The following is a 22,816-nucleotide window of genomic DNA, read 5'->3' as shown; positions in this document are numbered from 1 at the left end:
ACACACACACAGTGTACACGCACAGGGTACACACACAGTTTGTACACACAGTGTACACACACAGTTTGTACACACAGTGTACACACACACAGTGTACACGCACACAGTGTATACACACAGTGTACACGCACAGAGTACACACACACAGTTTGTACACAGTTTGTACACACAGTGTATACACACAGTGTACACGCACACAGTGTATACACACAGTGTACACACACAGTGTACACGCACACAGTGTATACACACAGTGTACAAGCACAGTGTACACACACACAGTGACGTCACCACTCATTAACTCGTCGGCGTGAGACGCCAGGGAAAGCTGTTCCCCGCTAGTGACGTCATGTCACCAAGATATTCAATCCCACCCCCTCCACCGCGCGTTTTATTGGCGGTTCATTAACATAATTTATTCATAAAAAACCGTCGCTATTTCATTGCGACGGGTTCAGCAGCCAAGCCCAATCACCCCACGTGGGCCCGGCTTATTAACATAATTTATTCAATTACACCGCTGCTCGTTGGGGGAGGGATTGTGTGATGAACCCCGCCAGTGACGTCATGTCACCTCCTGCTGCTGCGTGACGTCACGACATATCCGGAAGCTGCTGCACCGCGCGCGCGCTCACTGAGATCCGAGGTGAGAAGTTGACATCGTGGTGGTTGTTGTTGTTGTTGTGGTGGTTGTTGTTGTTGTTTACCCAGGTAGAGCCTCGCTCCGTCTCTCTCTCGTAGGGATATCAATTGAGTAGCAGCGAGGATGGAATCGATGTCCAGGTTGGAACATTACAACGCGGGGCCTAGCCATGCGGGGCCTTGCCTCCTGCCCTCGCCTAATTGCATTTGCTATAATTCTCTGCTTAAGTTTAATTTGTCTTCATCTGGCTCACTACTTTGAAACTTTGTTTCTTTTAAATATTTCAACAGTTTTTTTTATCTTACCAGGCCAAGCCCACTTCAGCTGCTATACCGCTCTTGTTTTCTGAAGCGACCAGCCCACAACAAAGTGGCTTATCAACGTGTGGAAATGTCTGTCGGTCAAATACTCTAAACGCGTGGTGATGTTGACTCTAAATGTGGAGGGGAAAACCCTGAGGATCCGGAGGAAAATCCACGCGACCACGGGGAGAGAGAGAGACACGCAAACTCCAAATATACGTCCTTAATACAGGTTTGTTTGGGTTAGGTCGCGTAAAAATAGAAATGTGTTGGTAAACCCGACAGCCAATTAGGAAGGGGTTGTCACATAAACAGCACGTGGCCAATTCGTCACTAGTGCAGCACTACACCGGTTGTGTGTTGGAGAGCCAAGCCACAACATTTACAATCTGAGTACGACGTTTCGCCAGTAATTACAACCAGCTTCAGCAGGCGACAACCAAATGCTGTGGCTTGGCTGTGTGGAAATATAAATCGGCTCACTGGGATTATAGCTCGGCATGCTAAGCGTTGCACTACCGCTCCCCACTCACGCACAAACATCATTGAAAGTATATTGATCAAACATGAGTAATGTCTTGCCATGCTGGCTTTGTTAGAATAATTGATTTCTGACAATGAAGTAGGTAAATGTGTTTTTTGTAACGGTTCTTCGGTTGTGTTATACAATCGCAGGGCTTGTTTGTTTAATAATTAGAGCAGCTTTTAAATCGTTGCCCTTGGAGAGTTTCAGGATAGACATTGTTGGATGTATTCCCATCTGATGGGTTTAATTGAATGAAGCTTAAATGTTGGCATACATGTCGACAGCAAATTGGTGAAAGAGCTCTTTGCATCTCAAGAAGATATTGAAGCCGCCGTTTCATATCATGATCCTGAAGGCAAAGACCTCCATGGCGGAAATCTTATGTTTTTTTGGCAAGCCTGTTGCTGGGTCAGTTTGGCGGAGTAGGAAATGGTAGCCATCATCACCTTGCAGGGTTTGCATCTTGGTGTTGATGACATTGTTGCAATGCTGGTGGGCCTGTCTAGTATTGTCAGACATGCAAGGAGATCTGTGAGAACAAATATAGCAGTGCAGTGGAGACACTTATGTTATGGTGAGTGCGTGGAATTGTAGTAGATAAAATGTCAAAATGAGTTTGCATGTGTGGCAAACCGAAAGTATTGAGAATGCCCCGGACTTTAACACATGGCAAGAGAAAGCGAGGGGGGGAGGTGAGGAGCCGTGGGGGGGGGGGGGGTGTGCAGGTGGTATAGGTGTTGAAGGTGAGAAGGTAAGCAAAAAATTGTGCCAAAAACACACTAACTCACCCGTGAGTGTGCGTGGAAAGTTTGGGGTGTGTTGGCGCAATTTGGTTCACAAAAAAGCTACACAAGCGCAAAGTCTGCTTTATCTTCATAGATTTATACTATACAATTTTTCGTCTTGGAATACTTTTTGTATACGGTGTCTTCTTTATTTCAATTGTATAATTTATTTGGAATACAGTACAATACTTAAATTTAGTTGACGTTTACTTAACGCCATTACTTAGGTAAGGCTTAAGTATTGAATGTCGCCCTTTTAGCTTTCGAGTGGCAATTTCCAAGAATGTAACATCCATGGTAACCTAGGGGCTGCTGTATTTTCTGTCTATTGACTACAGCAGAGGCTTACGAATTTTCAACATAAACTAAATCTCTGCATTCTTAATTAAATTAAGGCCTATAGTACTATTAAGAGGCTTGGGGATTTGGGTTGTTATTTGTATTCATATCTATGCCTCTGCTCACATTTGAGGATTTGTTTGATTTTGGGCAAGATGGTCTAACGCTGCGTGACCAGGATTCCGAGCCATTTCCTGTTCAACATGGCTTGTGACAGAAATTCACTCTGGCCCCATGCATTACATTACATAGCATATTCAATAACTATGTAGTTTGAGAAGCTCCCAAAAGTCATATACAAACCATTGCATTTGTTGCGGTTACAATGATACGCTAATCAATGCCTGGTTATAGTTAAAAGATCGCTACTTAGTGAGATGGAATTAGGGAATCTTGTTCTGTGCCTTGATAATTCCATCATGAAATGGGGCTTTGCAAATGTTCCACAAAAATAAATGACCTGCCTGGGAATTTCATGTCGTACAACACTGCACCTGCTCAACTCTACAAGTGGTGGAGGAGCTCCCATACCTGGTTAATGTGTTCACGACCAGCTCTGGTTTGGCAGCCAAAGTCTCATATAAAATTAGTTGAGCAGCATTATTTCATTAGACTGTAACACTGTGTGGAATGTGCCTGGACTTTTGCTCCGAACAAAGCTTTGAGTGTCTGTCGCCAATGTCTAGTCCATCTGAGACCATCCCTCTCCCTGCCATACTGGCATCGCACCCGTCCCTCACCCTTCATCCTGTGGATGTTCGACACACAGGATGGCACCACTTGGCTAATTCGAGTTGGCCTGACTGAGTTGCTTGGGTCACACAGCCACGAGGCGCTTGTTTTGTGAACACAACCCCTGGGCCTGGCTCTATGGGTGATATCAATATAGAATATAAGAATGCCCCCCAATAGACTCCCCCTGGAACTCTACCAGACACGTCCCACTGGGCGAAGACCCCGAGGCTTGCCCAAGACTATGTCGCTGGGCTGGCCTGGGAACACTTTGGAATTCCCCAGGATGAGCTAGAGTCTGTCACCAGGGAAAGGAAGACCTGGACCACCCTACTCAGCATGCTGCCACCACGACCCTCACCAGGACAAGCGTTTTCAGAAACTAACGAACACAGCTGTGATTCTTCTAGTTTTACCCGGGCCCGCTCACCATCATGAAGGTCCTTAATGATCGTGAGCAGAGGGTCAGGGACTCCGAAATCACGAAAAACAACCCAGAGCCCAGGCCTACTGATGGTATCATAGGCCTTGACCAGGTCAATAAAGCAGAGATGTAGGTCTTGTTGGAATTACCTACACCTCTGCTGTAGCAGACTGACAGAAAATATGGCATCTGTGCAGGACCGCCCTTTCCTGAAACCGCATTGGTGCTCTGCAAGCCTCTCCTCGGCGTGCCTAGCAAGGCGATGTTGAATAATCCTTGCCAGGACCTTCCCTGGCACACTGAGGAGTGAGATGCCCCTGTAGTTGTTACAGTCTGTGCGGACCCCCTTCTTAAAGAGGGGAACCACCAGGGCATCCTTCCAATCCTGCGGAACCCATTCAGTGGTCCTGACTGTTGTTATGATGTCATGTACAGTGAGGGAAAAAAGTATTTGATCCCCTGCTGATTTTGTACGTTTGCCCACTGACAAAGAAATCATCAGTCTATAGTTTTAAGAGTAGGTTTATTTGAACAGTGAGAGACAGAAATACAACAAAATCCAGAAAAACGTATGTCAAAATTTGTATAAATTGATTTGCATTTTAATGAGGGAAATAAGTATTTGACCCCCCTCTCAATCAGAAAGATTTCTGGCTCCCAGGTGTTTTTTATACAGGTAACGAGCTGAGATTAGGAGCACACTCTTAAAGGGAGTGCTCCTAATCTCAGCTTGTTACCTGTGTAATAGTGTTCCAGGAGACCTTGACACCGGGATTGGAGGCACACGTATATATTTCGTGTCGGTACAGTACAGCACTGACATACAACACTGGAGGGGGTATCGGCCCCCTCACCCGTCTAACTGGGGATACACTCTCTAGCTACGCCTAGCCTACCCCTGGGTCCTCCACTAACGGGCTAGGGGAGGCTAGCTTGCCCGACACTGGTAAGTCGGGCACACGGTACCCGGAGTCCCAGACCAGCTCTTACAAGAGCACCGGCTCTGGCTCTCGGGACCACGCCACTGGCTCGATCCTGTTCGGCCCTGATAAGGGCGGCGATCCAGGGGAGTCCAGGGCTCTATCTATGACGATCTTCGGTCTTCACTGGTTAGCTTCAACATCTCTCCCTGAGCCCTCCGGCTCATCCCCTTTTATACCAAAACCCCCGCTCCGAGTCAGCCCCCCAGGCTGCCCGATGCGGACGTCGCTGGGAGCACCTTCCCGTGCACCGACATAGCCACGCCCACTGTGTTTCTTTCCCATCTGATCCCATTGTATAACAGCTCCTCCGTAACACCCCTACATCACCCCCCCCTGTACAGCTCGCAGCCGTCCCGGCTGCAACAACCAACAATAAAAGTGTATTTACCCCTTGAACCCGCGTGTGCCTCACAATTTTTTCAACAATAACAGCAACAAGAACACCAACAAGAACCACAACAGCAAGAAGAGAAATAACCCGACGCACCCCCCCCCCCCCCGAATAAATACGAATTCCGTAAGAGCACCCCATATACGATTTGCAGGAAACCACACCACACACACAACACACAATGAACACAACATATATACAATCCAATTTGCAGGAAACCACACCACACACACAACACACAGTGAACACAACATATGTACAATCCTCCGGCATCACAAAAGTCTGCGCATTTTCGCGCGTGTTCTTGCAGCAGGCCCGTCACACGGGGCAGCCCCGGATGGCGGACTGTTGGGTGGCAACCGTCCGTGTCCGAGTGAGTCACTTTCCGTTGCCGCGTGACCCCCGGCATCCCCAGGAGGGGTTGTCGGGCGTGAGCCCGTCACTCCCGGTGCACCTGGGGGCGGGACAGCCGGCAGCACGTTAGGTGAGAGCAGCGGAGACGGACCCTGTGAGTCGGTTGACCCCCCACATGTCTGGCCACGCGTGTGTGAAGTGGGAACTCGGACCGCAACGAACGGTTTCAATCTGGAGGGGTGCACAAACCACCGCCGCTTCCCCCATTTGATGCATACACACTGAGGCCGCAAAACCTGAACCACCTCCACAGGGCCCCGCCACGGCCGCACCAGTTTAGAGGAGGTTGCAAGCGGTACCTGTGGACAGTGTAACCATGCCTTGTCACCCGGTTTCCACTGCAGTACGTGCGCCCGACCCAGCCTGAGCCGCAGCCTCCCGTGCCTCTGTTAATTTAGCAATATTGAATTTAACGTGGTCGGCCAATTTAGTTTTACCCCGCGGCGCGGAGATCTGCAGCTGGGTCTGAACAGGCGGGTCAGGTTCGCGGCCGTACATCAAGAAGAAGGGTGAAAATCCCATTGCCGCATGGGGAGCCATTCTATATGCTGCCAAGACCCCTTGAATTTGAAGGTCCCAATCGGTCTGTGAGTCCGAGACCTGTTGGGACAGCATCGACGTGATGGTTCGATGCAGACGCTCGACCATCCCGTCAGTTTGCGGATGATATGGGGGGGTACGAATTTTTTTGTGCCCAGGAGCTCACAGACTTCTTGGAGAAGTTTACCAGAAAAAATTTTGCCCTGGTCAGTCAGCAGCCGCTCCGGAGCACCTTTGTCCAGGACGTATCCCTGGACAAAGGCCTCCGCGATGGCTGCTGCCGACTGGTTGGCAAGGGGCCAGGCCATAGGCCAGCGCGTAAAATATTCCACCCCGGTCAATAGGTATCTGTTGCCCCTGGGGGTAGCGTGGAATGGGCCCAGAATATCAAGCGCGACAAGCTCGTTGACCCTGGAAACCTTGATGGATTGCAAAGGCGGGTTAGACTCCCGTGCTGGTGGTTTACGTTGCGCACACCGAGGACATGATCCCAACAGATCCCCGACATCCCTTGTCATGCCCGGCCAAAAAAAATCTAGCTGGAGCATGGCGAGGGTTTTTTGAGTCCCCAGGTGGAGGAGGCGCTCATGAGCGGCCCACACCACCTTACCCCGCAACCCAGAAAGGACCACCAGCCGGTGTTGATGGGATCTCCCGTCCCAATGCATTAACAGACCCTGGACCATCTCCCATGAGTCGACATCAGCCCTCCCCCGCCCAGCACTTCTGACGCGACGACGCAACGCGAGGAGGGAGGTATTCTCCATCTGGAGGCGCCCCCATTCAGCAACAGTCAACCCCAAGAGGGAATCTTTTCCCTCTTGTGCAATTGAATCCGTCATCGACGTTGCGTCAGCGGCGGCCGCCAAGACCGGAACGGACATTTCACTCGGAGGCCTGCAACGTCCCGACCCCAGGAGGCATGCGCATTCGGAGGTGGTTGGCATCCGTGACAGAGCGTCCGCATTTGTGTGGCGAACGCCCTTACGGTACGTAGTTTCGAAATCGAAGTCCTGGAGAATCTCCAACCATCGAGACAATTGTCCTGATGGTTGTTGAACTCGCAGGGCGTACTGTAGTGCCGCATGATCTGTGCGGACGGTGAAATGCCGACCGTACAGATATGGGCGATACTGTTGGATGAAGTTAACAATTGCCAACAGTTCCCGACGGGTGACACAATACCTTTGCTCCGCTGGAGACAACACCCGACTACCGTACGCGACTACCCGTTCCACGCCGTCAACCACCTGCGAAAGCACGCCCCCAATACCCGTGTTGCTCGCGTCCGTGTCGAGCAAAAAGGGTGTGGAAAAATCAGGGTAAACCAAGGGAGGAGCCTTAACCAACGCGTCCCGGAGGGATCGGAAGGCAGCTTCCTCCTCCTGGCCCCAGTGGAACCGGACCCCCTTTGATGTCAAAGCGTGTAGGGGCTTTGCGATCGTTGCAAAATCCGCGACAAACCGTCGGTAATACGACGCGAAACCAACGAAACTCCTGACCTCTCCCACAGAGGTGGGAGTCGGCCAGGAGCTGACACACTGCGTTTTGGCGGGATTGGTAGCAATACCTGAGCGTCTGACGATATGTCCCAAATAACGCACGGATTCGCGTAACAAATGACATTTTTGGGGTTTAAATTTCAAATTAGCAGCCCGCATTTTGAGGAAAACCGCCCGCAACCTCTGGAGATGTTCGTCGAATGTTTTGCTAAAGACGATAACGTCATCCAAATAAATCAAGCACGAGTCCCATTGTAACCCAGCCAAAACCAATTCCATCAATCGCTGGAAAGTTGCCGGCGCTGAGTGGAGTCCCATCGGCAACCGGTTGAATTGGAACAGGCCGTGCGGTGTACGGAATGCAGTTTTGGGTTTCGAATCATCGTCCAGAGGAAGCTGCCAGAATCCCGAAAGCAAATCCAATGTGGAGAAGAATTGCGCCTCCGCCAAGGCATCAAGCGATTCGTCCATCCGTGGGAGCGGGTATGCGTCGGCAACCGAAATTTTGTTGAGGCGACGAAAATCGACGCAAAATCGCAACGAGCCGTCATGTTTTTTAACTAAGACAATCGGCGCTCCCCAAGGGCTGGTAGAAGGAGAAATTATGTCGGCGGCTAACATGTCATCAACGGCCGATTTGACATGGTCCTTTTCGGCGGGACTTAACTGAAAAGGATTCTGGCGAATTGGCGCGCTGTCACCCGTATCAATATGGTGACGCAGCAGATGAGTACAGCCCAGATCGTATTTGTTCCGACTGAAAACGTCGGAAAATTCACGCAGCAATGTCTTAAGCTTTTGACGCTCTTAAGTCCGACAGGTCCGTCGATCTGTTGTATACTAACCCTTCTTCCAAAATTGAGATTGATAATATTTGATGATTTTTATATATTATCTTTTTACTTGTTTTTTTAATGAATGAAACACACCAAAAGCGCAGCAAACTGCAAAACACCAGGTGTTGTTAAGTAATGAACTGGAGGAGGGCTAGGATGGCAGAATTTGCAACCTTGCTTCAAGGAAAGATAAGGCCTGATGAACGGGCACATGTCACCCGTGCAGGCGGCAGAGACAGTGGGAGTGTCAGCCAGACATAGTTAAGGCAAAAAGCCCAACCATCCTGCATGGTTTTAAAGTAACGTCAAAATTCGAAATTCAACAACAGAGTAGGCTAAATTATCGATCCTCGCGCTCGCTCAAATTGGAGACCAGGCTGCGAGCTACATAAATGAACCATTGCCCATTTGCTAATCCAATACTGAATGTTAATATTACTGAAGTCAAAACGAATTCTATGACCTCAGCACATGGGCAAATAATAGGGCAGTGTCGACTCAAAGGCAATGGAAGAAACAGAGGCGCCTTTGTCTAAATCACAACCACAGAAAGCCAGGAATCATCACTGATTGTGTGTTCAGGGATTCCGAGCTAGTTAGAACACGTGCACAGGGGGGGAGCTGATGTAAACAACCCTGCACGTCTGAACGTGAGGGGGCCTTTGACCTGAAAGTAAGAATAACACTCCCAGAGCAGAAGGTTGGATGACCACAGTGAGACGAGAATAAGAGTGGTGTATATCTCTCAAGGAGGCAGACCCAGCTGAACAACAAGGCTGCGGGGTCACCAGAAGTTCGCATTCGCCTAGTTAAGACAAAAAGCTCAATTATTCTGTATTGCTATTAAAGTAACGTTAAAGTCGGAATTTAACAACAGGGTAGGCTAAAGTTATCGATATTCACACCCACTCCAATTAAACCAGGCCACAAGTTACGCCTACTGAACCATCACCATTATTAAGTCAATATGAAATGTTATTTCCATACTTCAATACTTTCTATACAATTCGACCCGAAGCATATGACAATCAGAACCTTCCTAAGTCAAAATTGAATCGCACCCAGACAGGAGCGAATAGTCAATATAAGGTTGAAGAGGGAAGGAAATCAAGAGCACGGCGAACTGCAAACGTAAGCAAAAAGCCGGGAACAACACCAGCCCAGCAACAGCGAGTGGGGCTTCGACAGGCCATAAAGTAGAATAATAACTCCCGGGGTCAGGGGACACAAGAAGAAGCAGGCAGACAAAAACCAGAACTGACTCCAAGGTTCAACCGCCCTCACCTACTCAGGAGTGACGGGAATTAATGAGGCCTTGAATTAACGGCAGGCAACAACAACGGCGAGCAGAGATAGGGTGGGGCAAAGACTGCGGGCTATGAATGCAACTTCGTGTCAGTAAAGCCCTGACAAACAAGTTAAGTTAAAGACATCACAATACATAATATCGCACATAACATCAATGTTAACGCTATTCACCATAAACTATATTCCGCTTATATAACCATCCAGGCACCAAGGAATACGAATTCCTAGGATCAAGAAACTTACCCCTTAACCTAAGATATCGGAAATAAATTAATAGTAATAAGTATATGCATGAAAAGACAAAAGTAAAACTTATGGAAAAGCCAGGATAACGGGATGAATCACCACCAGGTCGAATATAAATACATAATAAAAAAAAAACAATGTTAAACCCAGGGTCGGAGAGAAAGGGAGATCCCGGCCGTCTTTGTATCCCCGCAGCGCGGGATAGGAGTGTGTGTACGCTCGGGGAAACACCTACACTTGGGTCGGGAACCACGATGGGAAACGACAGACCTTAGGTTACATACAGAATCATAACTGTGAAATAGTAAGGGACAAATGTTAACTTAAAACTTTTTAACCATTTCTTTGTGCGCCGGGTCGGAGAGAGTGTTGCCCCTCCCTCCAGGTTGTGCAACACGAACAAAGACGCCTATGAGACGATTTGTAACGTCTGTGTTTTGGGTCATGAAGAAGGCCAGACAAGAGATAATATTGCACCCAGACAGAGAGACGACTTCGAGGCAATTTGTAACATCTGATTGTTTGCTCGTGGGTTTTATGGAGGGAGTGTGACAACGAATATACCGTCAGTGATGCACACAAGGACACACGGACATACGGACAGACACATGGACACACCTGCCTACGGACAGATCCTGACACAGCAAAAATCGAAAAGAAGCCCCGCCTTGTGGGCGGGATCCAGGGGGATTTTTCGGCATAAAGTAAAGGATCCTGAGCATTGGAACCAGTGCGACGGGAGGGTCCACTCAGAAGCTCGACCGGGAGGGTCGACTCAGGAACGAGTGCGACGGGAGGGTCCACTCAGAAGCTCGACCGGGAGGGTCGACTCAGGAACGAGTGTGACGAGAGGGTCCACTCAGGAGCGCGACCGGGGGAGTCGGCTCAGGAGGAGTGCGACCAGTGGGTCCACTCAGGAGTGCGACCAGAGAGTCGACTCAGGAGCGAGGGCGACCAGCGGGTCGACCCAGGAGCGAGCTCGACCGGGAGGGTCGACTCAGGAGCGAGCTGCGACCAGCGGGTCGGCTCGACTCATCTTCAGCTCGTCAACCTCTGCCGAACCGGGGGTCTCTGCTGCCACCGGAGTGGTGAGCATCGCGATTCGGCGACAACCCAGAGCTGCACGCTGCGAGCGAGTTGTGGGCGCCACCTACCGACCGGGTTCCGAACTGCGACAGCGTATCAACAGCCATCCGAACCAATTCGCCACGGGATCGACTGATACGTATGACGCGCACCGCCCCCTCACCACACGACCACCAGGCGTCTGTTTGACCTAAAGAATCGACTCCGAACACTGAATATTCAAGACAACTCTTACCACTCAAAAACACTCGAACCCATAAGCCATCCGTGGCTGGAAAGCATCACAACGAGACCGAAGGATGGCCCTCCGTCGTTTATAAGAGTATTCTTAATTTTTATCTTTAATATTTAGTGGGCTGTACTCTTAATCGCATAAATTCCCAACAGATCCATCAATACGAACTGATTCTTGGCACCTCCTTCCGCCGAGCCACGCTCACGTGGGGAGTGGTGGCCCACCGGATCCTTATCAGGTGATCTGGTCCCCAATTAGTAAACTTGGTATAAGATAACAATCTTCGGAAAAGGAGCACCGTCGCAGGCCCTTACTCCGAGCCGTTCTGAGATAACCTGCCGATGTATCTGTTGAGATTGGTGCCTTTAAGAATAATAACTGTTTTTGATTGTGTTTTTTTTATCGCCGTATAATCTTTCAAGTATCTTTCAGTCATAATCGCCGCACGTACTCGCATCCTCTACAGAATATTCAACTGTTCCGTGACCCAAGGTGTTAACAACGTGATAAGGGTTGCGTATGATCAATAAGGAGTGCGGTACTGCGTGAACAATATTGAGTATAATCATTCATTAACGTTAAGGTTTTCTTAGCATAATATTTGCATGTTTTAACGACTCTCTCTCTCACTAAGAACCATCGCGTTATGCGGGATCCATGTGCCGTTGTCAAAGTGAAATCAGACAATCGTTGATGATACTGTATTGATGCCGTATTGACGTTCCGGGATTGAGAGTTCGCATACTATATCATAGTTAAGGTTGAATTAGTAATAAATTGATCAATACAGAAGTGGTTGTGTGATTCTTTCCTGAAATCTATGCATAAGATCTGCTTCTGCGTTGAGATTTGAACTTGGTGACCTTAATAAACACACTAATACATACTCAGTAAATGTTAAAGCGATAACGGGGTGAACCGGGGTCTGGTTATCATAACGACTTGCGTTATCATAATTACACCCACTCGCATAATTAATACGATTACCTCTCGAATTGGCATAATTAAAATGTGCGTAATTACATAAATTAACATATTTCCGGATAATTACACATTTGGCCAAATTTAATTTAATTATTATTATTTCCACTGAATATTCATAACCCACATATACAACATAATAATTTCACCCACGCACGCATACAACATAACAAATTTTCATACCCAACATATACAACAGATCCCGCACAAAGCGCCTCGAGCCACCCCTCATCACTGTCCGTATATGGTCGCGGCAGATGGGCAGCGCTCACGTGATTTACGACGGGCTCCTCACAGGGCACCGGCGTTGCGTGAGCAAGCACGGTCCCCTGTGGAACCACCACCGTCCGCGGCCCCACATTGAGGACCGCGATGAAAGGGTCCCCGTCCCCTTTAGCGATGGTCTAGGCCGGAATTAAGAGGTCCGCTAACCCAGACCCTAGATGGCCCCAGCAGAACCCCCTGGTCCCCAATCCCTTTAGCGAAAGGCCGACGTAATTTAAGAGGCACCAGCATCTGGGCCCCCGGCGGTACGCGTACCGTTCTGTCAACGAGCGCCGGTACCGTTGCGAACGCCGTCCGACCCGCAGAGGGAGACGGTAGAAATGCCATACGTCGGCCCGACGGGAGCTCAATACAGCCCTGGTCGATTAAGATACGTATCGGCATTTTGCCCAGGAAGTCCGTCCCCAGCAGGCACGGAACCGCCAGCGAGGAGGAGACAAAAATTGGGCCCGATAATTTGATATCTCCGATACAAATTTGCGCTCAAATTTGTCCAATGATGCCCAGTGAGCCCCCGTTAGCAGCTTAGAACGGAACATCAACGGGCAGCAAAGGACAGCTTTGAACGGGAAGAATGTTGTAAATCAATTCCGAAATAATGGTCGCCGATGCTCCCGTATCGACCAGGATGCGCACCTCAACCCCATCAATGTGCCCCACAACGGCTGACGACCCCGCCGACGCGGCCACAACGCGATGGGCCAACACGGACCACTGACTGGGTTGGATATTAGTCCCCACAGTGGTACGTGTTGGCGCGACGGTGTGCAATCTCGGCCCCCCGTTCGTTGCGGTGTGTGAGTGTGTGATGGGTGTGTGCGTGGGCCAAACATGAGGGGTGCCGCGACTCGCCGGGTTATGTTGGAGCTTGGGAGGAGGCGCGGCGTCCTGTCGATGCGTCGCCCCGCGCTGCCGAGGAGAGCGGCATCCCGAGGCGACATGACCCCGGAGGCTGCACTTGTAGCAGCGCGGGAGCGCTGCCGATGACGATTGCTGGTCGAGGCGGCTCGGTTCGTCCCGAGCCGGCCGTACTCCCGCTCTCCACTCCAGCTGACGGTCGATGGCGCAGATTTCCTCCGCCGGGAGGGTGGCTGCAGCCACAGCACGGCCGGTCGCCGCCTTGCTGGCCTTTCGTCGCTGCGATAGTAGGTTGGCGTGGAGGTGTTGTGCGGCCCGGAGGGAAGACATCTCAGCGTCGTCCTGCGCCACGACGACGATGTCCAATTCGTCAGCCAGCAAGAGGGTCTTTTCGGTGACCATGGCGTCCACTCCTTCGTCGTCCATTCGCGGGAAAGCCGTTCTTGCAAGCGCCAGGAGACTCGTGCGATACGCCAGGGGCGACTCCTTTGCACCCCGCTGACGATCGTAAAATAGCTGTCTGCAGTCAGACGGTGGTCCGTAGACTGCAGCCAGCAACTGAAGTGCCATCTGCAGCGTGGCGCGCTTGTCTTTCGGCGCCGAGGTGAGAGTGGCGAGGGCATCGCTGTCGAGCAGCGCCGGCAGCGCGCGGAGAGCTTCGGCATCGGTCCACTGCGCCATCTCCTGGTGTGCGAGGAAGCGCCGCTGGAAGCCGCCCCAGTCTCCATCCTCGCCCACAAACTCTTTGAGGGGAGGTAGACGTTGGTGTAATGCAGCGGCCGCAGTGGAAGGTCGCCCCTCGTTGCTCCCGTCACTCGTCTCGGCTTCGGCTTCGGCGTGAACGACGAGTGGCATCGCCGGTCGCACCACTGGTGACGCGCTGGCCGCTGTCGATGACGTTGCAGCCACTGTACGGCCGACGTCGGACGCGAGGCTCAGCCCGGCCACGCCCTCTGCAGCTGCTGCGGCGATGGCGGGAGAATCAAACTCCGGCTCCGTCGAAATGGCGGGAACCCGTGCTGGTCGTTGGCTGTTGTCGCTCCGTGGCGGTCCACCAGCCCCCAACCGCGTAATTTGGTCGAGCGTGGCGGCAGCAGCGTAGAGCAGCTTCGCCAGTCTCGCGTGAGCCTGCCGCAGTCCATCTGCTGACGGCTCCCCTCCATCCAGACGCTGCGGTGTGGACGTATCCGGCCCCGGATGCTCGGCGTCGCCTTCAGCCATCTCGGGCTCAACCTCTGCAGCGTTGTCCTCCGCCCCCGGTACCCTGGCACGAGCTGTCCGTCGCGTGTCCATGTTCGTGGATGATCACTTCTAACACCAGATGTAATAGTGTTCCAGGAGACCTTGACACCGGGGTTGGAGGCACACGTATGTATTCCGTGTCGGTACAGTACAGCACTGACATACAACACTGGAGGGGGTATCGGCCCCCTCACCCGTCTAACTGGGGATACACTCTCTAGCTACGCCTAGCCTACCCCTGGGTCCTCCACTAACGGGCTAGGGGAGGCTAGCTTGCCCGACACTGGTAAGTCGGGCTCACGGTACCCGGAGTCCCAGACCAGCTCTTACAAGAGCACTGGCTCTGGCTCTCGGGACCACGCCACTGGCTCGATCCTGTTCGGCCCTGATAAGGGCGGCGATCCAGGGGAGTCCAGGGCTCTATCTATGACGATCTTCGGTCTTCACTTGTTAGCTTCAACATCTCTCCCTGAGCCCTCCGGCTCATCCCCTTTTATACCTTAACCCCCCGCTCTGAGTCAGCCCCCCAGGCTGCCCGATGCGGACGTCGCTGGGAGCACCTTCCCGTGCACCGACATAGCCACGCCCACTGTGTTTCTTTCCCATCTGATCCCATTGTATAACAGCCCCTCCGTAACACCCCTACACCTGTATAAAAGACACCTGGGAGCCAGAAGCAATCAATCAGATTCCAAACTCTCCACCATGGCCAAGACCAAAGAGCTCTCCAAGGATGTCGGACAAGATTGTAGACTTACACAAGGCTGGAATGGGCTACAAAACCATTGCCAAGCAGCTTGGTGAGAAGGTGACAACACTATGGGAACCTCATTTGCCAGTAAAAATATGATAATTGGTTGTTTACCCTTCTATCTGGCAACAAAACTGACACCTTTTTACAAGGAGTCATGTTTGCATAGACCGCAATACCTGCAGTCATAATACAAACAAAAGACATAACTCTGATAATGTGCACTGTCCTTGAAGTTGATTGGTCCACACCCGAGACAGCTTTCCTCAGTCTAGTCTCACATGGGTTGGACCAGATGACGCCAAAAGGCGCACAACTCAAAGACAATGCACCATCAGAGTATGAGAGCTCGTGGCAAGCATCTACACTATGGGAACCTCATTTGCCAGTAAAAATATGATAATTGGTTGTTTACCCTTCTATCTGGCAACAAAACTGACACCTTTTTACAAGGAGTCATGTTTGCATAGACCGCAATACCTGCAGTCATAATACAAACAAAAGACTTGCCCCGACCTCTCATACTCTGATGGTGCATTGTCTTTGAGTTGTGCGCCTTTTGGCGTCTTCTGGTCCAACCCATGTGAGACTAGGCTCTAAGGAAAGCTGTCTCCAGTGTGGACCAATCAACTTCAAGGACAGTGCACATTATCAGAGTTATGATTTTTGTTTGTATTATGACTGCAGGTATTGCGGTCTATGCAAACATGACTCCTTGTAAAAAGGTGTCCGTTTTGTTGCCAGATAGAAGGGTAAACAACCAATTATCAAGGTGACACCAGTTGGTGCGATTATTCGCAAATGGAAGAAACACAAAATAACTGTCAATCTCCCTCAGCCTGGGGCTCCATGCAAGATCTCACCTCGTGGAGTTGCAATCATCATGAGAACGGTGATGAATCAGCCCAGAACTCCACGGGAGGATCTTGTCAATGATCTCAAGGCAGCTGGGACCATAATCACCAAGAAAACAGTTGGTAACACACTACGCCGTGAAGGACTGAAATCCTGCAGCGCCTGCAAGGTCCCCCTGCTCAGGAAAGCACATATACATGCCCGTCTGAAGTTTGCCAATGAACATCTGAATGATTCAGAGGACAACTGGGTGAAAGTGTTGTGGTCAGATGAGACCAAAATGGAGCTCTTTGGCATCAACTCAGGAGGAGGAATGCTGCCTATGACCCTAAGAACACCATCCCCACGGTCAAACATGGAGGTGGAAACATTATGCTTTGGGGGTGTTTTTCTGCTCAAGGGACAAGACAACTTCACCGCATGTACCGTCAAATCTAGGGTGAGAACCTCCTTCCCTCAGCCAGGGCATTGAAAATGGGTCGTGGATGGGTATTCCAGCATGACAATGACCCAAAACACACAGCCAAGGCAACAAAAGAGTGGCTCAAGAAGAAGCATATTAAGGTCCTGGAGTGGCCTAGCCAGTCTCCAGACCTTAATCCCTTAGAAAATCTGTGGAGGGAGCTGAAGGTTCGAGTTGCCAAACGTCAGCCTCGAAACCTTAATGACTTAGAGAAGATCTGCAAAGAGGAGTGGGACAAAATCCCTCCTGAGATGTGTGCAAACCTGGTAGCTAACTACAAGAAACGTCTAACCTCTGTGATTTTCAACAAGGGTTTTGCCACCAAGTTCTAAGCCATGTTTTGCAGAGGGGTCAAATACTTATTTCCCTCATTAGAATGCAAATCAATTTATAAAAAAATTTACATACATTTTTCTGGATTTTGTTATTCTGTCTTTCAGAGTTCAAATAAACCTACCATTAAAATTATAGACTGCTCATTTCTTTGTCAGTGGGCAAACGTACAAAATCAGCAGGGGATCAAATACTTTTCTCTCTCACTGTATGCAGCTGAAGTTAGATCTATTCATCCGAGCATTTAAGCACATCTGAACATTAATTTATGAATTTCTGCATAATACAAATAGTATTATTTTCAACACACTTTGTTATTATAGCTGGATTTTTCTTAAATATTCCTTTCATAGCTAGACAGCCGAAATTGTGTGCGTGGAGTTTTGGGTAAACATTCATTTTGAAGATACTAGAGCATCCAGGCATATTTATGACCATTGGCCCTCTCATTGTGTGCCTTAACAGCCCGCGTGATGAATTGGCGAATTATTTTCACTATATCATGAAAATATGAATAAGTATAGATGTGTATGTCATGTGTGACTGTGTATATGCATTACTCTGTGCCTTGATATTGACGTAGATGGTGTGGATATGTTTTTCTGTCTGCAGCTGACGCTTCCTCTGACTCTTCCTCTGCAGAATTGGTCTGATGGAGCAAAGGGACTCGGCGCAGCTCGGTACAAGAAGGAAACAATGCGACCAGTATGCAGACAGCACGGATCGTACTGGAAGTTTGACACAGCACCAGATAACTCACACAGGAGAGAAACCATTCAAGTGCACTGTGTGTAACAAGGCATATGCACAGTCATCAACTCTTCAGATCCACCAGAGAACACACACGGAAGAGAAACCTTTCAAGTGCAGTTTGTGTGTAAAGGTATTTTCAGGTTCATCTCCTCTGAAACGACACCAGAAAACACACAGGGGAGAGAAACCCTTCAGGTGCCTTTTGTGCGATAAAGCATTTGCAAAGTCATCATATCTTCAAACACACCAAATAACACACACGGGAGAGAAACCCTTCAAGTGCTTTGTGTGTGAAAAGGCATTTGCAAAGTCAAAAGATCTTAAGAAACACCAGAGAACACACACAGGAGAGAACCCCGTTAAGTGCACTGTGTGTGAGAAGGCATTTTCAACGTTATCACATCTGAAAACACACCAGAGAATGCACACAGGAGAGAAACCCTTCAAGTGCAGTGTGTGTGAGAAGGCATTTGCAACGTTATCAAATGTTAAGCACCACCAGAGAACACACACAGAAGATAAACCCTTCAAGTGCACTGTGTGTGAGAAGGCATTTGCAACGTTTTCAAATCTTCAGACCCATCAGAGAATACACACAGGAGATAAACCCTTCAAGTGCAGTGTGTGTGGGAAGGTATTTGCACGGTTATCACATCTTCACGACCACGAAAGAACACACACAGGAGAGAAACCCTTCAAGTGCACTATGTGTGAGAAGGCATTTACAGAGTCATCAACTCTTCACGACCACCAGAGAACACACACAGGAGAGAAACCCTTCAAGTGCACTATGTGTGATAAGGCATTTGCAAAGTCATCAAATCTTCAAAGTCACCAGAGAATACACACCGGAGAGAAACCCTTCAAGTGCACTACGTGTGAGAAGGCATTTACAGAGTCATCAACTCTTCACTACCACCAGAGAACGCACACAGGAGAGAAACCCTTCAAGTGCACTGTGTGTGAGAAGGCATTTGCACGATCATCGCATCTTAAAAAACACCAGAGAACGCACACAGAAGAGAAACCCTTCAAGTGCACTATGTGTGAAAAGGCATTTGCAAAGTCATCAAATCTTCAGAGTCACCAGAGAACGCACACAGGAGAGAAACCCTTCAAGTGCACTATGTGTGAGAAGGCATTTACAGAGTCATCACATCTTAAAAAACATCAGAGAACACACACTGGAGAGAAACCATTCAAGTGCACTGTGTGTGAGAAGGCATTTGCAAAGTCATCACATCTTCAGAGTCACCAGAGAACGCACACAGGAGAGAAACCCTTCAAGTGCACTATGTGTGAGAAGGCATTTACAGAGTCATCACATCTTAAAAAACACCAGAGAACACACACAGGAGATAAACCCTTCAAGTGCAGTGTGTGTGGGAAGGTATTTGCACGGTCATCACATCTTCACGACCACGAAAGAACACACACAGGACAGAAACCCTTCAGGTGCACTATGTGTGAGAAGGCATTTACAGAGTCATCAACTCTTCACGACCACCAGAGAACACACACAGGAGAGAAACCCTTCAAGTGCACTATGTGTGAGAAGGCATTTGCAAAGTCATCAAATCTTCAAAGACACCAGAGAATACACACCGGAGAGAAACCCTTCAAGTGCACTATGTGTGAGAAGGCATTTACAGAGTCATCAACTCTTCACTACCACCAGAGAACGCACACAGGAGAGAAACCCTTCAAGTGCACTACGTGTGAGAAGGCATTTACAGAGTCATCAACTCTTCACTATCACCAGAGAACGCACACAGGAGAGAAACCCTTCAAGTGCACTGTGTGTGAGAAGGCATTTGCACGATCATCGCATCTTAAAAAACACCAGAGAACGCACACAGGAGAGAAACCCTTCAAGTGCACTATGTGTGAAAAGGCATTTGCAAAGTCATCAAATCTTCAGAGTCACCAGAGAACGCACACAGGAGAGAAACCCTTCAAGTGCACTATGTGTGAGAAGGCATTTACAGAGTCATCATATCTTAAAAAACACCAGAGAACACACACTGGAGAGAAACCATTCAAGTGCACTGTGTGTGAGAAGGCATTTGCAAAGTCATCACATCTTCAGAGTCACCAGAGAACGCACACAGGAGAGAAACCCTTCAAGTGCACTATGTGTGAGAAGGCATTTACAGAGTCATCAACTCTTCACGACCACCAGAGAACACACACAGGAGAGAAACCCTTCAAGTGCACTGTGTGTGAGAAGGCATATACACGATCATCGCATCTTAAAAAACACCAGAGAACGCACACAGGAGAGAACCCCTTCAAGTGCACTATGTGTGAGAAGGCATTTGCAAAGTCATCAAATCTTCAGAGTCACCAGAGAACGCACACAGGAGAGAAACCCTTCAAGTGCACTATGTGTGAGAAGGCATTTGCACAGTCATCAAATCTTCAGAGCCACCAGGGAACACACACAGGGGAGAAACCCTTCAAATGCACTGTGTGTGAGAAGGCAGTTACAGAGTCATCACATCTAAAAACACACCAGAGAACGCATACAGGGGAGAACCCCTTCATGTGTACTGTGTGTGGAAGCGCATTTGCAACATTATCAAATCTTCACGACCTCCAGAAAATACACACCGGAGAGAAACCCTTCAAGTGCACTATGTGTGAGAAGGCATTTACAGAGTCATCAAATCTTAAAAGACACCAGAGAATGCACACAGGGGAGAAACCCTTTAAGTGCACTGTGTGTGGGAAGGCATTTGCATGGTCATCACATCTTCAAAGACACCACAGAACACACAGGCATCAGACGATCCCCAAGGAGCGGAGTCTGAAATCGGCTTGTGCAAGTCCAAGTGCTGCAATGAGCTCATTCCTGCTGAAAAAAGAACCTGAATTTAATTCCAGCTTGGATGCAATGAAATGTATCAAGGTGGATTTTGACGAGGTGAAATGTGAAGAAGTGATGGTGAAGAGCGAAGAAGCGATGGTAAAATGTGAATATGAAGATTCAACTCCAAAATCGGACCTTCACATCGATGGAGGCAACGTGAAGCAGGAGGAGAATTCTGACTGTGAGGCAGAGCGAGGCAACTCCCAGGAGTTTGTGGAAGTGGAGGTGTGGGTGGACTTCTTAGACAATACAAAGTCAAATGGAGACCCGGTAGATGTGTAAGCTTGAGACAATGAAGCTCCAATAGATTCACCTTTGTCTCATGCCTTTAATTAAAATAACGTGAAGTTGCACACTCAATTCCTAGGTTCAACCTGCAGAGTAATAGCAGCCAGTATTTGTGGACATATGGGTTGGGTAGATCTCTAACCAGGAGTAAGAGCCAATAAGCACCCAAGCATTCACTATATTATGATAATATTTGCATTAATGTGGAGCTTAATTCCCCATAATTAGATCGCATTAATTTAAATGTTTAGTGAAACCCGCCACTACGCAATTTGTTCTCCAACACACCGGTGTGCTGTACTAGTGTAGTGTTATAACGCCGATTGTTGTCCAGCAACGGCAACTGCGGTCGACAAATAGTACACACGCCAGTGAGCATATACACCGGTGTGTCGGCAGGGAAGAAGAACTGGGGCAAGGGTCACGGAAGACCCCATCTGGAAGCTCCTGGAACCTGCTAGTGGGTTCGAGAAGGGAGGCGCGGCCAGGGCGGAGCCAGGCCACACTGGGTAGCATAAAAGCAGCTGAGAGTATGAGCTCAGGGCTGTCAGTTTTGGGAGTGGGCTCATCTCCTTGTGGCTGTCATCTTCGCTGCCTTTGTCAATGCCGGCTTCGCTGGATAGTTGTTGGCTGTCTCGGTCAGCGCCATTGGTGTTACACGGTCAGGGTTGTGTTTATGCTAGGTTTGACGACGAGGGAGTGCGATGGCAAACCTGTGAAGGTATTAATAAAGGTGCCCCCTTAGAAACCTTGTCTCCCGCAATGATGACACTACAACTGGTGTTAGGAGTGGGGTGAAGAAAATACACCTATAGTGTCATCGGAGGATGGGAATGGCGAAACATTAATCTCTCCGGCAGCCACGGGAACTGGTTATGAAGCCCATTGGCGGAGAGAGAGCGGCTGCGGATCGGCGGGAGAGTGGCGTAAAATTGGCGAGAGAGGAGCCCGATCCTTTGCGGTCATGCGCTGAGCACGCGGCATGGCCGAGGACCACCGTGTTGAGGGGAGCGCGGGGAAGTGTGGGAGTCGCTCCACAGCCAGCGGCGTGTAAAGGAGTCACGAAGGGACCCTGACAGCGATCCTCGTCTCTGTGAGAGAGCAGAGGAGCCTGGGCCGGAGACCGCGCATGTGGTGGGTGCCATTTTGCCCGTGGAGGGCTTGGCATGGCTGGCGGGAGCTATTTTGCGAAAAGCGCGGGACAGCGCTGGAGGGGCGGCAGAGTTAATGGCGCTGCAAGGGGATATTTTTGGCTTCTCGTGCGATGCCCGCACGAGATTTCTCCAGTGGAAGCGAGGGGAAGCCGAGACACCCTTCACTTTCCTGGAGGCGCTGCTGGTGCTGGGGCAGACAGCGTACCCCCAGACGGGTGAGATGGCGATCGACTCCTTGGCGGTGGAAAGGCTGCTGGCGCGGGAGTCGGGGATCGGAAGGCTTGGGGGATCACGTCCTTGAAGGTGGCCTGGGAAATTCAGGGCCACGAGGCCCGCCAGCATTGGCCCAAAGTGGAGGCTTGGCCGGGGTGTCAGCAGGGTGCCGGCAGCGCCACCGTAGCACTCCAACCTGCCGGCAACATCTTCCCAAGCTCCATGTTGCTTTCCGTGACTGCCGTGTGCAAAGTGTCAGGGGCTGGATCTGATTTTTATGCTACTGCGGATTTCAGGGACGGGCCGTGCCCTTAGGCCATTGTTTTTTTGTTCCCATTCCTCGGAATCCCAAGGAATGCAAAACCCTGCCAAGGCGGGGGTGACCAGTGTCGAGGACCGGCTCACGTGAGCTATGTTCTGGTAAAGGCCGACTCTCCCTTGTAAGGTGAGATTCGGGGGGGTTGTGTATATTGTTT

At 49.7% G+C, this 22,816-nt stretch overlaps 1 protein-coding gene and 1 pseudogene across 4 annotated transcripts; both read left to right on the top strand.

Moving 5' to 3' along the window:
• The first annotated feature begins 625 nt into the window (after positions 1 to 625).
• On the top strand, positions 626 to 22,814 carry LOC133361501 (zinc finger protein 271-like). Of its 4 annotated transcripts, none has more exons than XM_061580415.1 (2): positions 626 to 646; positions 17,703 to 22,814. In XM_061580415.1, the coding sequence occupies exon 2, from the start codon at positions 17,713 to 17,715 to the stop codon at positions 20,965 to 20,967; it is 3,255 nt and encodes a 1,084-aa protein (XP_061436399.1). In that variant the 5' UTR covers positions 626 to 646; positions 17,703 to 17,712; the 3' UTR covers positions 20,968 to 22,814. The 4 variants fall into 4 exon arrangements, with proteins under 4 accessions (XP_061436399.1, XP_061436396.1, XP_061436398.1 ...); XM_061580412.1 differs by lacking the exon at positions 626 to 646 and adding an exon at positions 702 to 1,177; XM_061580414.1 differs by lacking the exon at positions 626 to 646 and adding an exon at positions 5,567 to 5,609.
• The window catches only part of LOC133361502 (zinc finger protein ZFP2-like), a 34,849-nt pseudogene continuing 34,795 nt past the window's right edge, over positions 22,763 to 22,816 (top strand).

This window comes from Lethenteron reissneri, unplaced genomic scaffold, assembly GCF_015708825.2.
Source record: "Lethenteron reissneri isolate LAM-NWPU_2019-01 unplaced genomic scaffold, ASM1570882v1 scaffold_112, whole genome shotgun sequence".
Classification (NCBI taxonomy): Eukaryota; Metazoa; Chordata; class Hyperoartia; order Petromyzontiformes; family Petromyzontidae; genus Lethenteron; species Lethenteron reissneri.
This window is presented reverse-complemented; position numbering and strand designations above follow the sequence as displayed.

Coding starts and splice junctions, on each gene's coding strand:
- LOC133361501 (XM_061580415.1), top strand. CDS start 17,713: ATGGAGCAAAGGGACTCGGCGCAGCTCGGTACAAGAAGGAAACAATGC.